This window comes from Oryzias latipes, chromosome 5 (assembly GCF_053564925.1).
Source record: "Oryzias latipes strain Hd-rR chromosome 5, Olatipes_Hd-rR_3.1".
Classification (NCBI taxonomy): Eukaryota; Metazoa; Chordata; class Actinopteri; order Beloniformes; family Adrianichthyidae; genus Oryzias; species Oryzias latipes.
This window is the reverse complement of record NC_136241.1, coordinates 29,706,729-29,723,312: the sequence shown is the minus strand read 5'-3', so window position 1 is coordinate 29,723,312 and position 16,584 is coordinate 29,706,729. Positions and strand designations below refer to the sequence as shown.

Below are 16,584 nucleotides of genomic sequence, written 5' to 3'. Positions count from 1 at the left end.
CAGAGAAGGTCAGAAGGAGCTGCATTGTGTGTTCGTAGATTTAGAGAAGGCGTATGACAGGGTGCCGAGGGAGGAGCTGTGGTACTGTATGAGGTCGTCTGGAGTGGCAGAGAAGTATGTCAGAGTAGTTCAGGACATGTATGAGAGAAGTATGACGGTGGTGAGATGTGCTGTAGGTCAGACAGAGGAGTTCAAGGTGGAGGTGGGACTACACCAAGGATCAGCTTTGAGTCCTTTTTTGTTTGCTATGCTGATGGACAGGCTGACAGACGAGGTAAGACAGGAATCTCCCTGGACAATGATGTTTGCGGATGACATTGTAATTTGCAGTGAGAGTAGAGAGCAGGTGGAGGAACAGCTAGAGAGGTGGAGGTTTGCTCTGGAAAGAAGAGGCATGAAGGTCAGTCGTAGTAAGACAGAATACATGTGTCTGAACGAGAGGGATCAAAGTAGAAGCGTTAGGTTACAGGGGGCTGAGGTGAAGAAGGTGCAGGAGTTTAAGTACTTGGGGTCAACAGTTCAGTGTGATGGGGAGTGTGGAAAAGAGGTGAAGAGGCGAGTGCAGGCAGGTTGGAGCGGGTGGAGGAAAGTGTCAGGAGTGTTGTGTGACAGAAGAGTGTCAGCAAGACTCAAAGGAAAGGTGTACAAGACAGTGGTGAGACCAGCTCTGCTCTATGGGTTAGAGACGGTAGCAGTGAGACAGAGACAAGAGGCTGAGATGGAGGTAGCGGAGATGAAGATGTTGAGGTTCTCCTTAGGAGTGACCAGGTTAGACAGGATAAGGAACGAGTACATCAGAGGGACGGCTCATGTTGCCTGTGTTAGCGACAAAGTCAGAGAAGCCAGACTGAGATGGTTTGGACATGTTCAGAGGAGGGATAGTGGATATATTGGTAGAAGGATGTTGGAGATGGAGCTGCCTGGCAGGAGGGCAAGAGGACGGCCAAAGAGGAGATATATGGATGTCTTAACAGAGGACATGAAGTTGGCTAATGTTAGGGTAGAAGATGTTCATGATAGAGTGAGGTGGAAAAGGATGATTCGCTGTGGCGACCCCTGATGGGAAAAGCCGAAAGAGAAAGAAGAAACCCATTATTGCAATGTAATACCGTCCTATTTTGTGTGTTTTTTTAATTCTATTTAATATAAAGAAAAATTACTGAAATAATGAGGAACTATAGATCTCTCTTTTGAAGTCATTCAAGCTATAAAATAAAGAAATGTTTGTCATAGACACAAACAGTTGGTATTGACACGTGACAGCTTTCAACCAATTAGCGAGCGCCTCTAGACCTTTTAAAAACAAAGTGCCGGTCGGCGCGCAACGATATGGTGGGTGTGTTCGAATAGAAAACACAGTGCATCTCCTAATATCTATTCATTCAGTGCAGCCGGGCGGATTAAACAGGAAGCAAATCTTTTATTTCATTTTTTACTTAAAAGCCACCAGAACTTAATATCCTGTCGTGGCAAAAGTAAGCAAATCAAACGCCTTCAAAACTAAAAAATTAGGAGAAACGTTGACACATTTCAAAGTCTCAACTAAGGGCTCTAATTGTATTATCCCTTTAATGTAGGGTAGATGGAATCACCTTAAATCATTAGAAATAGTTTATTTTTTCCATATAGTTTTTTGTTTGTTTTTTACACAATTAAAAGTGGTGTAATGAGTTGTCTCTGTTTAGTACAGTGAAAACGTAAAATTAATCAATTCTAAATATGAAACAAAGAATATATTGTAAATTTCAATGGGGTTAAGAACTACTTTTCGGTTTTTTTATTCCATGAGTTACTTTATTAAAAAGATTATGTTAAATCTCCCTTTTTTATTTTTAGAAACGACATACTATTTTATTTATAAATGAACATTCTTGATTTGTTTGTGTTGGAGCTGAAATCATGATGAGAGCGTTCGTTTCCTTTTGTGTGATGTGTGATAGGTGTCTATTTTTCAAGGCGGATGTATACCGTCTACTGTCATCAACTCGCCTCCAACTACTGAATCCGTCTTTGAGTTGAATGTGTGGACTGTGGACATGAACTGAAAGATAAAAAATTAAGGGGGGAAAAACCACATTCGGTTTAAAAAAGACTTTTGGACATATTTCAGCTGATCGTGGATGCAACGATGAGCCAACCGCAGCTGAATGAATTCATTCCTCCCCCAGAGTGTCCTGTTTTTGAGCCCAGCTGGGAGGAATTTGCTGACCCTTTTGCGTACATCAACAAAATACGACCAATTGCGGAAAAAACTGGCATCTGCAAAATCCGACCGCCACAGGTGAGCACATTTTTCACATCAAAAGTATTTTAAGGTGTTTCTGCGGTGTATAGGGGTCGATTGTCGTGAATAATTGAGCAAGGAAAGTTGTGTTTTTAGACAGCTTTCAACATGGCGGATTGCGGCTCCGAGTAGAATAGTGAGCCCGTCTGAGCTGGAGTGGGTTCAGTTGGTGATGGTGCGACGCTCCGCGCAAGTCCCTTTTAACACGAATATTTGCTTGTTTTTATTAAAATAAATTAAAGTTCTGGGCACCCAGATAGTTTGCATCCGTCCTTATAGGTCCTCATCGAGGATTTAACAAAAATAATAAAAAAAAATTAACACCTTCGTTGAAGTTTGTCCGCACGCAAATAATTTCTTTTTCTTCATCATCAACACCGAACGAAGTGTTTCCTCCAGTCTGGACGCGGAAATGATCAGCCGGTGTTCGTATTTTGTCCACTACCCGTGCAGTTTAGATGGCAACTTTAAGCAGGATTTGACGGATTTAGTGTGCGGAAGGCGACCGAGGCCCTTTTAAAGCCACAGTTTCCTGACACCCAACGCCGGCCATCGTACGTGCTCGGTGACCAACTGTTTATGGAGTCGGCGGCCTCCTAGAAACGACGGTTAACGGACACCGTCCGGTTCTTTGAGTAGTAGTTATAGATCAATGCATCCTCCTACCTGTATTATTATACACATATACATTTTTTTTAAACTTGCATAATTCTGCGCCACATAGGACGAGAGGCCTCTTTTGTTTGTTTTTAAAACATTTTTATTTTATTTATTTGATGGTTACTCGACAATCGATGCCTTATTTGTATAATAGTGTACAGTATTGCAGAAATAATAAACATTTACAAAAATATATAAATTTCAGAGAGAACCCAAATCATGGTCCACTTGATTGAACACAATGACCTTATTTCCTAGATGGGAGTGGGCAGATCCTTTCTTCGTGGGTGTATCCGTGGGATAAAGATCAGAATTAACTCAAATACATGATATTTCTGGAAGGTGGCTTTTTGTTTTGTTTTGTTTTAACTGGATGGAGGCGTTGAGGGGGAACGTGGTACAGTCGCCTTTAACAGGACCAAGGATCCGCGGAGGGCCAGTTGGCACAACCAAGGCCGTTGGACGGGGGTACAAGGGACTGGATTGTTAACAAATAGCGGTGGGAGGGTGGGTGGTGGTGGTGGGGGGGCTACCTTCAGTGTTTGTTGGTTGGAAAACAAAAACACTCAACTCATGTAAACAAAAGCAGGACTCGTCCTGAAGCGGACTAGTAAAAGAATAGACGACTGCGCAGTACTATTATTACTGCCTTCGAGTAATTCCATTACGTCACAGCCTGTTTCTTAAGTCTGTTATTGTTTGTTTGTCTAAACACGTTACTTTGGGCTATAAAATCGTAAATTTTTGTATTTTCTTTAAACAGGTTTAAATTGTGTGCACCTAGTGGGAGTTTTGTCTCTAGGAGCTAACTAAAGCCTCTCAGGTGGAAGGATACCTTTCTGTCCTCACTGCGAGTTGTTCGGTCCTGAAATCTTTCTTGATTTTTTTTTTTTTTTAATTTTCTTCCATAACTGCTTATTTTCTTTGATCTTTTAGTTTTTCCGGCGGAAGTAAACATTACACCACTACCTGTTGTTGATGATTGATTTCTGGGTGCACATGTGGTTGGTGTTTCCTGCTTGGTTTTTACATTTTGACTGTATGTTAGAACTGATGGGGGGGGGGGGGGAGTTGTACATGTGGTAAATCTGTGTGTCTTTTTTTATTTACGCACACATTTTAGTCATCCTTTTTCTCCTTAAAGAAATATATTTTAAGAATTTCTTAAGCCCCCATCCTTTAAACGTGTGCACATGGAAACACAAATTCACTTTATTTACTGTTTTTGGTCAGAAAAAATGAACAAACTAAAACCAAGTCATTGATTGATCTTCATACACAACAACCATATATATGTTTTGAATGGTTGTAAATGCACAATATTTGATATTCCACCTTTCACAGCTATAATTGCCCAGTTGAAATAATTCATATTTCAACATGTTTTTTTTAATCATTATTTTTTCTTATTAACCTAATGTTCTTTTTGTTGTTGCAATAGTAATGTAAGTTTTTATTACTTTTCTATTTGTCATCATAATCATCTTAATGAAACTGTCTTCATGTTTCATGTTGTTGTCCAGTTTACTCGGCCACCCATAAATAAACAAAAACGCTAAAAAAATTTCTAAACAAAGTAAGCATGTCTCTTCTTTATATTATCTGCAGTAGAAATGCAGCAAAACATTGCTTAACTCTTCTGATTAAAATGATGTCATCTGTTTTAGGGTGAATGGTTGGGTCATGCTCCAAGCTAAAAGACAACACAAGAAGTTCCTGTGTTCATTATAATCTGTGCCACAAAAACAAGTTATTCTGTAATAAAATATTTAATGGATCTGAATTCTTGCATGCTTCCTTTTTGATCACCTTTTAATGTTTTTAAAATACAAAGATGTATACTTCCTCTTTTTTGTTTCTTGTCTGTTTAAAACATTAAACTTGATGTTTGTTTGTTTTGTTTTAGGAATGGCAGCCGCCTTTTGCTTGTGATGTTGACAGATTAAAATTTACACCCCGAATACAGAGACTCAATGAGTTGGAGGTATTTTTTATTATGTTTATGTATTTAACTGATGAACAAGTCATTTTTTTCTTTTTGCTAATGTTTGTATTTTCTCAGTTTACGATTTTAGACCATTGTGTTTATTTCAAAATTCGACTTTAAAGCGTTTCTAGTTTCATAAATCTTTTGATTTGCCTAGATTCAGGTGGAAATATTTCCAAATTTAAAAGATGCGTAGTTTTATGCCGTGTTAAAACTCCAAACTGATTTTGCTCAAATAAATCTTTTCTGTTAATGAAGTGTTAAATACAATTACTAATCTTTGTTTTGCCTTCTAGGCTCAAACCAGAGTTAAGCTTAACTTCTTGGATCAAATTGCAAAGTTCTGGGAGCTCCAAGGATGCACTCTGAAAATTCCTCATGTGGAGAGAAAAATCTTGGACCTATACCAGCTGAATAAGGTTTTTACATTTCAGCATTTTACAATGGAAACTGAATCTTTCCTTTTGAGTATGCAGTTGCTGCCCCTACATGGGAACTCGTTGTTGACGTTGCTTTAAAACCCGCTTTGAACAGTTGGTGAATGAAGAGGGAGGCTTCGATGCCGTCTGCAGAGAGCGGCGCTGGACAAAGATCTCGGTGAAGATGGGCTTTGCTCCTGGCAAGGCCATCGGCTCTCATCTGCGTGCACATTATGAGCGGATCCTTTTCCCATACAACCTTTTCCAGACTGGAGCCAATCTGCCCGTACGCCCAATTACCATCTACAGTGGTTTTGTTGTTTTACTTTCAAATCACCACAAGTCTTTTGTTGTCCAATTTAGTTTACTTACAAGCAACATGTTTTTGTATTTTGAGTTTATAGAGAAATACTTAAAAGTTTCATACTTAAGTAAATATTAGCAGAGTTCATTTCTTTTTTTTTTTAAAGATCATTAATGAATATATTCATTATATAATACATATATTATTTTTTGTTAAGTGATGCCTGGCAGTGCACTTAAACAAGTCGCTCCGTGTTTGTCATCAGACTTTACTCCCAGCAGCAACAGTGATTATTACAATGTGTCACAAAGTTATTAAAGTAAAGATTTGTTTATATTGAGCTGCTGGTGCCTCTAACATTAATTAAAAAAATACCCTTCATTAACTGTTTGTTGCATCAGATAAACATTTAGCTCAGTAAGATTCAAACAGCCAAATCAAGATGACCAAAAAGCATATAATAGATCCGTTTTATTAGTATTTATAGTTCATAAAGATGTAAAAACCACTTACAAATTCCAAAATACCGCTTGGTCATGCAGATGGCTAAAAGGTTTGAATTTTCTTTTTTCTGTTTTAATCTGCAGAAGGCGACTTTGACTAATGACACTAAAGACAAGGAGTACACCCCTCATGACCTGCCCCAGCGTCAGTCTGTGCAACCCCAAGAGACCTGCAGCATCGCTCGCCGGGCTAAACGAATGAGATCTGAGGTGAGTGCCTCGTCTTTGTTCGCTGATGTTTGAAAATCATCCCAAAAAAAAGCCAAAATATAATTGAAGGCAAATGAACAGGAAGTGTTTGAAACTGAACTTTGGTTGGACAGAAAAACAAGGAAAAAAACAGGTTTTTGCTGACTAAATAGAAGTTTTCATGAAGATTCTGGACAACGCAGATTCTTACAACGCCTCAGAAGAAAAAATATGTATAATAAAAAATCAAATCTGAAATAAAATAACGTCTGTAGACTTGGACAAAAGCATTTCTATTTGATCACAGTTTTGTGATACTGTATCTCAGAGTGGATTTTATAGTTATCAAATGACCGAAAGCTTTGTCCTCCTGGATCATTTCTAAAATGTTTCTAAAGAGAGGCTGTTTTTGGCGTTTCCACACCTCCCATTCTCTACTAAAAGTTATGGACAACAAACCATTTCTAACAGGCATTTTCTTCCCGCCTGCAGAGAGGCAGCTTTAAAACAGAACCAGAGGACATTTGCGACAATCGTCCCAACCTGAGGAGGAGAATGGGAACATGTGCTGCCAAACCTGAACCAGGTAAGAAAACTCAAGTCTGCAGGCAGCGAGTCATTCATTTTCACGGGAACATGATTTGGGAAGCCTCTTGGTCTGTACTGAATGTTCATCCTTGTGTTTCAGTGAGAATGGCAGTCACTGTGGTGAAACAGGAGCCCACTGAACACACAGATCCAACCAATTATGAAGAATCTAAAATTAATAATATAAACAAACCAGCAGGGAATAAAGTAAATGGATTTTTTTTAACTTCTAGAAAACATGTTTTGAAGTCACTCTACATCAAAATAATGTGAACATGAATTGAGCGAGTGCTGCAGTCAAACCAAACTGCTCTTCTTTTAGGTGGACCAGTACATCTGTCTGGTATGTGGCAGTGGCAGTGCAGAGGACCGCCTGCTCTTGTGTGATGGTTGTGATGATAGCTATCACATCTTCTGTCTGATCCCGCCCCTCCACGAAGTCCCCAAAGGTGACTGGAGATGTCCCAAGTGCTTGGCTCAGGTGAACAGCTGCACCTCCGCCCTCCAGGGAGCCAAAGTTTGCTCCTAATTGGGAGCTACGGTCTTTGTATCGCGGGCTGCCTTTGTGCTTCATGGTCTTTGTTTTTGCAGGAATGTGGCAAACCTCCTGTTGCATTTGGCTTTGAGCAGGCCAGCAGGAGCTACACCCTCCAAACCTTTGGAGACATGGCCGATTCCTTCAAGTCTGATTATTTTAACATGCCAGTTCATGTGAGTTTACAGCACTTTTAAATGATTTGAAACGGATGCTTCACACACACAAGCACTCACAGACTCCTGAGTGAACATTAATACAGTCATCATTTATAAAAACAATAGAAAACAAAATATGCTTGAACAAGTAGTGAACATGAACAGACAACAAAGGGCAGGAGAGCAGAACAGAGGAGTTCTTTAATGTTGCACTGGTCTAAAGATCTTGGATTCTACAATAGCAGGGAAAATATCTGAAAGCCTGATGGGGAAAGAAATTCTCAACAGCAAATAGAACTTTTGAAATTGCCATTAAGCTTTTATGTTTCATTCTCTTTTTAGATGGTTCCCACTGAGCTTGTGGAGAAGGAGTTCTGGCGTCTCGTCAGCACCATCGAGGAGGATGTCACGGTGGAATACGGAGCAGACATCGCCTCCAAGGAGTTTGGGAGTGGTTTCCCTGTGAGAAACAGCCATTTTGAAGTGTCTGCGGATGATGAGGTACATCATGAGAATCTAATCTAATCGTGTTCTGTGAATGATTAGAAAGGATTTCTCATCTTTTAGTTTAATATGAATTTAATTTAAAAAAATGTAACATTGTCAGTTTAAGAGTTTCATTAATAGTACAAGAGTTCATGATTGTCATCAGCTGGTAACTTAACACAACTTTCTCCTTGCTGCAATAAAAAGTGAATCTATGTCTGTGTTTATTAATGTGAAGACAGAAAGGGCTGTTTCTGAGTGAGAAATGGATGCATTGTTGAGACCTGTCTCTGACCTGCAGCATTACCTAAGCAGCGGCTGGAACCTGAACAACATGCCAGTGCTGGATGCCTCCGTGCTGACCCACATTACAGCAGACATCTGCGGGATGAAGGTTCCCTGGCTCTATGTGGGGATGTGTTTCTCCTCTTTCTGCTGGCACATTGAGGACCACTGGAGCTACTCTATAAACTATCTTCACTGGTAGAGTGCTTCCCTTCAGCTTTGTGGATTAGTAATCAAGTATTAGTTGTTGTTCTTCTAGCCTGTTATGTCTCTCCTCTCTCTATAATCTTGTTTGGTCTCAAACGCAGGGGGGAGCCAAAGACATGGTATGGTGCTCCCGGTTATGCTGCAGAGCACCTGGAATCCGTCATGAAGAAATTGGCTCCTGAGCTGTTTGAGTCCCAGCCAGATCTCCTTCACCAGCTGGTCACCATCATGAATCCCAACACGCTGATGAACAACGGCATCCCGGTATCTGTTCTGTGTTCACCGTCACTGGAAAAGTGTGAAATAATGTTTTCACACATTTGCAGATTATGATAAACACAAAACTGTTCTTTAAATTCTAAAATAACCCCACCAAACCATTCTTATCTTGTGGCCAATTAGCTTGTTATACTCTGCTGTCTTCTGACATGTTTTTAGTAACCGCTTGTTTTTATCAACCATAGATCTATCGCACCAACCAATGTGCTGGGGAGTTTGTCATCACCTTCCCCAGAGCTTACCACAGCGGCTTCAACCAGGGTTTCAACTTTGCTGAGGCGGTCAACTTCTGCACCATGGACTGGGTAAAACCAGACTTTTGCACTGGACAACAATGCATTTTATTGTGTCAAATGTTTCATTTAAGAACGTACCAAAAAGAGCACTATAAGAGATTTTATAGATTTTAACAAAGAATCATCTGCTGTGATGTAAAGAATCTTCTTCTTAGTGTTTTTGCTCTTACACTTTGCTTCACCTCGAGCCTGTTTTGTCCCAACAGATGCCTATTGGGCGTAGCTGTGTGGATCACTATCGGCAGCTCAGCAGATACTGTGTCTTCTCTCACGATGAGATGGTTTGTAACATGGCCCTCAAAGCAAAAACCATGGATGTTGAGCTGGCATCAGCGGTGCACGAAGACATGAAAGTCATGATTCAAGACGAAAAGAAGCTAAGAGAATGGGTCAGCAAGCTGGTAAGCAGCCATTCAGCATCAACTTGTTCTCTGCGAAAATCCTAATCGAATCTTTAAGAGGTTTGTTTTTCTCTTTGGTTCTTTCTAATGTCTGAATCTGTGTCTCTAGGGTGTCGTGCTGTCTCGCCAAGTTGATTATGATGAGCTCCCAGATGAGGAGCGGCAGTGTTTCAAGTGTCGGACCACCTGCTACCTGTCTGGCGTCACCTGCGGCTGCAGTTCTGACAAGATGGCTTGCTTGTACCACGCCCAAAGCCTCTGCTCTTGTCCTTTTAGTAATCTAACACTCAAGTGAGTATGTAGTAAACAAACGACACTAACAAAGCATCAGCAGTGATTCTTTTTTTTATTTTTGCAAATTAACTCAGAAATTTGCTATAATTTTATTTTCAAAAAAAAGCAGTTAGACATAACAAATATGAAACAATAAAGTGCTACATTTTGCACATACATTTTCACACCCTAACTCAGATCATTGTTCAAATAAATACAATAGAATTGAATAACAGAAAATTACAAAACTATGATCCAGGTACTAAAACAGCTTCCCAACTTCATCCAATAAGTAAGATATTGAAAAGAGTTTTAAATTAATCTTTTGTCGCTTGTTTCCTTTTTTTAAATTGAAAACTTTAATTTGTGATTGGTATTCTGAAATAGTAAACATTATGATTTATTCCTGCAGTTACAAATTTACTCTGGACAAGCTGTGCCCTCTGATGGACTCTGTGAAGCTGCGTTCAGAATCCTATAAAGACTGGCTTTCCTCTGCTCAGGACATAGTGGAGAACAAAGGAAGCAAGAAAAAAGGTGCAAAAGATTAAAAAAATATTCCAAATCCATCATTAAGTTTCTAATGATGACTGACCGTAAGTTAGTTGAATGTTTTAAGACAATCTTTTTCTGGTCAGGTCTGGAAGAACTTCACAGTCTGGTGGAGCAGGCAGAAACTAAGGCCTTCCCTAAAAGCAGCCTCGTGGATCAGCTGCGTTCCATCACAACCGAGGCGGACAAAGTTGCTGTGATGGCGCAGCAGCTTCTCAATGGGAAGAGGCAGACTAGGTACTTTTATTTATTTTTTTTAAATCTTTATGAAAAATGATTTTCATGTGTTGAAAATTGCATTTGATTTGTAGTGAGAAATTAGAAAAATCAGGGTGTTGGTTTATCTAGCCTTTATGGAAAGTAGCTTTTATTTTAGTTATAGCTTTTAATAATTTGGGTGCAGATATCGCTCAGGAGGAGGAAAGTCTCAAAATCATAATGAACTGACTGTGGAAGAGCTGAGGTCCTTCGTGCAGCAGCTGGACAACCTGCCCTGTAACATACGACAGGCCCCTTTACTTAAGGTATTTGCTGTTTTCTTTATGAATCATTTGGTGTAACGATAAGAAGTGGTTTATATTCCGTAGAAAATTGATCACATAACATTGTATGTGGCCTTCAGTAACAGACGTTCATTCTTGTGGAGTTGCGTAACGCTTTCGTTGTGATGTCCAGGACCTGCTGGCCCGAGTGGACGACTTCCAGCAGTGCAGCGAGCGCCTCCTCTCCGACGAGTCGCCCAGCCCGCAGGAGCTGCAGGACCTGCTGGATGTGAGTCTGGGCTTGGACGTGGAGCTGCCACAGTTACCCATGCTGAGGGAAAGACTGGAGCAGGCCCGGTGGCTGGAGGTCGTGCAGCAAGCCAGCAGCAGACCCGACAGCTTGTGCCTGGACACCATGAGGAGGCTGATCGACCAGGGCGTGGGCCTGGCCCCCCACAGCTCGGTGGAAAAAGCCATGGCTCGTCTGCAGGAGCTCCTAACTGTATCGGAGCAGTGGGAAGAGAAGGTGCTCGGCCTCATGGAAGCCAGGTGAGAAGTCCCTTTTGGAAATGTTTTTATAGGAGTTTTCTATTAAGCAGCAATTTCCTTTCATGTTGATCTTGTGTTTTTTAAAATGTTTTAAAGTTGAATTAAACAATACTATTCAAATAATACATTTTAAAGAATGAATGAATTAAAAGTGATTACACTTCATCATTTGTTTGGAACATTTGACAGTAATCGCAACCATTAGCATCACTTTTGACGCTTTGATAAAATAAAGTCTGTTTCTAACAGAAAATGTTGATGTGAGAAAAGGTAGGATCGCCTCAAACTTTAGACTCCGGGAGTTAAATTTTATGTCTGTTGAGCTGGATTCGAGTGAACAAAGAGGATCAGTAACAAACTTTTACCTTTATTCAGTCTCCAGTGTGAATACTTCTCTTTACTGCAGACTCAAATCTGTATGCAGAGGGCTGTTCTGAAGGTTTCTGTAGAATCTGTACAACAATTGTGCACCATGACTCTTCACAGGCCATGTCACAGCGTAGACACCCTTGAGGCTGCCTTACAAGAAGTTGAAAACATCCCAGCATATCTGCCCAACTGTCTGGAGCTGAAGGACGTCGTCACCAAAGCCAAGAAATGGCTTCATGAAGCGGAAACGCTGCAGGTAAAACCAAATCATTTTTGTGTTTGACAGAGGTTAAAGTGATGCATTCAGTAAAAAGGGATTACCGGTATGTGGATTTATGCAACGGATTGGACAAAGGTTTAAAACGAACCAAAAGTTTACATGCATTCAAAAAAAAACACAAGATGTCACAGAGGGAACTGTACAAGACAAGTAATGATCAATAAATACAAAAATGTAATTGAAATGAATATTGAATATGTTCTGTTTGCAGCTAGGGGGACGGATTCCTGTCCTGGAGAGCCTCTCTGAGCTGGTTCTCAGAGCAGAAGGCATCCCGGTGAGACTGGAGCCTCTGAGTCGTTTGGAGGCCCTCATCAGTGACGTTCAGAACTGGAAAGAGAGCGCCGCAAAGACATTCCTGCTGAAAAACACCCCCTTCACCCTCCTCGAGGTAAAGAGATGAGCCACATGAACCAAGCGGGGCCTGCATTTCTAAACGTTGCTCCAAGTAATGAAGCGTTTGTCACTCTGTTTTAGGTCCTCTGCCCAAGATGTGACGTGGGATCCGGAAATCACAAGTTAAAATCTAAAAAACTGAAAGAGGTTTCCCAGCACGTTAAAAAATCTTCAACAAAACTGGAGTCGGTTTGTGAGATAGAAAGAGCTCTCTCGGAAAGCAAGGACTCTGCTTCTGCTGTGAGTTTGGCTTCATGTGTCTTTCACTAACAGGAGGATGTGGCTGAGTCTGAGATGCACTTTGAGCCCAGAAGGATGCGTCTTTCAGAACATGACTGAAGTAGTACGCGTTTAAATATATACAATATTTCGATCATCTCTTAAGCTGCTTTCCTAGCGTTTTCAGTGCTCTTTTCATTCCGATTGTCCCATTTTTAGCCAGAATCAAAACCTGTGTCGTTTTCTAGGCCAGAGTTTCTGAGGAGCAGCAGTAGAAAGTAGAATTTGAAAGTAGGCAAAAGTAGAATTCGTCTCTGAATTGTGGGCGGGACCATTGGTCCAGAGCAACCCCCCTTCCCGGCACCTATAACTGAGAGCTGTCTGTTTACATGCCCTCCCACTAGCTTACAGCCCCCCCCCCAACCTAATATCACTGGTGCAAAAAAAATTCTGAGCAATCTTGGTGCTGTCCAGCTGTAAAGTTCAGAGCCACATTCCAGCTCAGGCGAGGAAACCGACGATGCCCCCAGCGTAGTTTCTACATCACAAATGAGCTCTTTTTCAAATGGCGTTTTGTTCGTCTGCTCCTGATTCACAACAACTGAATAAGGAAGTACTCAGAAATGCAATGTTGAGCTTAATTTTTTTAAATAAATGTGAGAAAAATGCCAGAAGAACAATTGTGTCATTAACATTGAAAAGATTTGTACTTATTTTAAAGCTGTTGGTAAAGCTGATGTCAATTTGCTTCAACAGTCCTTTCAGTCATGGAACTGAAATACTCCTCTGCTTCTCTGTCCATTCAGATGAACACGCTTGCTGAGGTCCAGCAGAGGGAGATGGCCATCCTGCTAGCTCTGAGAGATTCAAACGAAGCCAAGCTTCTACCTGCTGAAAACTGTAGTGCACTTAATGTCTGTGTGTGCCAGAAGGCTCCTCTGGGGGAGATGGTGCAGTGTGAGCTCTGTCGAGACCTCTTTCACTGCAGCTGTGTCGCCATGGCCGCAGACCTCGAGTTCGGTCAAGCCTGGCTGTGCCCGCTTTGCAAGCGGTCAAAGAAACCTCCTCTGGACAAGGTCCTGCCTTTGTTGGCCTCGCTGCAGAGGATTCGGGTTCGCCTGCCGGAAGGAGACGCCCTGCGGTTCCTCATTGAGAGGACGGTGCGATGGCAGCACAGAGTTCAGCAGGCGTGCACAGCTGGACTGCTGTCCGTTACAGTGCGTAGAGAGGAGTTTTTTTTTCTTCCAAATACATCTGAGTGGCTCACCATGACTTAACTCAATCCTTCATGTTTATACTTCAGGCAAATGCGTGGCCCAGAACGGCTACATATCTGTCTCAGGAAATAAACGGTGGTTCTTTTTACACAGAGCATCAGTCGCTCCCACCTCAGGGTCAGTTTTCAAGGTTTTCTTCTAAAAAAAACAACAACTCTTGTTTGCCCTCGCTTTAGATCTGTATACTAATAATGCGGGTCGTGTTTTGTCACAGCACTCAGTCCAGATGTGGAGGAGCTCATGCTGGAGGGATTCCTGCTGCAGGTCACTCTCCCCGAGACCGAACAGTTGTACAAATACTTGACATACAAGCTCGCACCGCCGCCCTCGCACAGCAGCCCCAGTGGGAGGGGCACGGAACAGTCTCCGAGGAGGAGTCCTCAACACAATAAGGTAAATATGAATGCAGCTGGTGGTTTTAAATGAAATTTTTAGAAATGTAATGTTACATGACGAGTTAAGGTAGAAGCGATTGTCAATGCAGTAATCTGGATGTACAAATATTTACTTTCATTCAACTGTTAAGGGTGGAGTTTCCAAAAAGGAGTCACTGAGCAGTCAGAGCAACAGGACCAAGAGACGCAAAGAAAGCTCCGACTCACAGCACAGCGAGAAAGCCAAGAAATCCCGGAAGAAGAAGCCCAAAAAGAGCAAAGAACGGAGCGAAGAAGTGAAGAGGGTTTGCTCGCCGGGCCACACGTCCTCTGACCCCGCCCCTTCAGATTCAGAGGAAGACTTTTCACTCTGTGCTGCACCGTGGTGCAGAGAGCCAGAGGGGGATGAGGTAATTTCTCCCGGCATTTTTAACTCCCTCATGCTTTCCGACGGCAGCCACATCCCTTCTCTCTGTGTGGTTTCAGGTGAACTGGGTCCAGTGTGACGGCAGCTGTAATCAGTGGTTCCATCAGGTCTGTGTGGGACTCTCTGCTGAGCGAGCGGAGAAGGAGGACTACATTTGCATAAGCTGCACACAGCCGGACTATGAAAGAGGAGATTGAAGACCAAAAAACCCCGTCACATTAAAGGATGAGCAGTCTCTTTGAAAGCCGCTGCACTGGAGCGCACACTTGAACTCCTGTGTGGCTCCTCCCCTTTACCTTCTGGCTTGCCCTCAGTGAACATGGTGCTACTGTATTTTATTTTTTTTTTGTTTCTTTTTTTCCATCAGTTACTAAAGACTTCTGTCACTGCTTTTGTCTTTTGGCTGGTTTTTCCAGCAAATCAACTAATCTTTTCTCAAGAGTTTATACAGATGTGGTTTAAAAAAAAAAAAAAAAAAAAAGAGAAGAGCCAGCATTGCAGGGATCTTTCAACCAAAAGATGTCAGTTGACATTTCGGATATATTTTTTTATTTTTTTTTTTTTTTTTTTTTGACATGCATCTGAACAATGTGAAACTTCTCTTTTTGTTGTAGATTAAATTGTATTTATCTGAGCAGTAGCTGAACTGATGATTTCAGATACAGTTTTCACCTGAACTATATTTGTGCGTAGAGATACTTTGATTAGATGCCTTCCTGAAGCAAAAACCCTCAAGAATACACTTTATAAGACCTTTTAATATCTTGTGATTGAGTCAACAATTGTGTGCACCTAAAAATAGAAAGTGGAACTGCACGGTTCTGAACTACTAAAGTTTGCACCTGGTTATTTGCCATTACCCCCTTCATGTTTTCACTGGCTTACATGTAGTCAGGATTTCCTTTAGCGCTTGTTCGCGGGGGAGGATGCAGGTCCCGGACCCCCTTGTTCCTGGAGGTGGAAGACACTTGATTACGTTCGGAAAGTGAGAATGAAATGCCCCGACATGAAAGGAATGTACATTTAGTTTTTGGGTGAATTTTCCCCTTTATGGTTGAGGTTGAAAATATTATGTTGGACTTGGATAAGACTCAGACTGTGTGAATTATTTACCACGGGTATATACACTTTTTTTCTTGCTCCTTTGGATAAATAATATAATTCATATGTTGCATTTTGCATTATAAAATAAAATGTTTGTTCCCATATGTTTGTGCTCTTTAGTCCATGAAATCTTTTGCAGTTGTTGATAGTTTGCTTTAGCTTTTTATTTTTTAGGTGAGACCTGTTTTGTGTTACTGATGATAAGCTCTTCCAGCCTCATTCTCACTGGTTCGCTGATGACCTCTGACCCCGCAAATCCCTTTTTTAAACTTGTAAGTTGATTACATCTCATATAAAGCACTGCAGGTCCATTATAGAATGTTAAATACGTCACTTTTGATGTGCATCTGCTCAGTTTTTTTATGTGCTTTAAAAATATTTAGTTTTATCGATGCACTTCTTAAAATTAATAAAATGTTGTTTTTTATGGAACCAGGAGTCAAATCTTTTCAGGAGGAGTATGTGGGCCTGAAATCTTACATTGATTTCTGATGATAACATCACTATTTTAGGTATAATTAAGACACTTAATCTTCTCTAATAGAAATAACTTAAAGTTTTCTTAAGACACCATTTACTGCAAACCTTTTAGCTGCTGTAAAACGTGGAAATGATACAATCATCCGTATCCATAACAAGCTTTTTTTCACAGCAGTCTGTTGGAGAACTTTCATCTATTAACTAAGGTCACTCCCCAAGAT

At 41.0% G+C, this 16,584-nt stretch overlaps 1 protein-coding gene across 1 annotated transcript; it reads left to right on the top strand.

Annotated features, from left to right (window-relative positions):
• The first annotated feature begins 1,920 nt into the window (after positions 1 to 1,920).
• On the top strand, positions 1,921 to 15,987 carry kdm5ba (lysine demethylase 5Ba). Its single transcript, XM_011475433.4, has 27 exons — positions 1,921 to 2,281; positions 4,851 to 4,928; positions 5,228 to 5,350; positions 5,466 to 5,636; positions 6,242 to 6,367; positions 6,839 to 6,932; positions 7,035 to 7,141; positions 7,257 to 7,415; positions 7,526 to 7,645; positions 7,970 to 8,128; positions 8,415 to 8,596; positions 8,707 to 8,869; positions 9,070 to 9,189; positions 9,387 to 9,581; positions 9,691 to 9,872; positions 10,267 to 10,391; positions 10,493 to 10,643; positions 10,810 to 10,930; positions 11,082 to 11,437; positions 11,924 to 12,062; positions 12,298 to 12,477; positions 12,564 to 12,722; positions 13,508 to 13,918; positions 14,005 to 14,095; positions 14,193 to 14,371; positions 14,505 to 14,762; positions 14,839 to 15,987. The coding sequence occupies exons 1-27, from the start codon at positions 2,129 to 2,131 to the stop codon at positions 14,974 to 14,976; spliced, it is 4,440 nt and encodes a 1,479-aa protein (XP_011473735.1). The 5' UTR covers positions 1,921 to 2,128; the 3' UTR covers positions 14,977 to 15,987.
• The last annotated feature ends 597 nt before the right edge of the window (positions 15,988 to 16,584 follow it).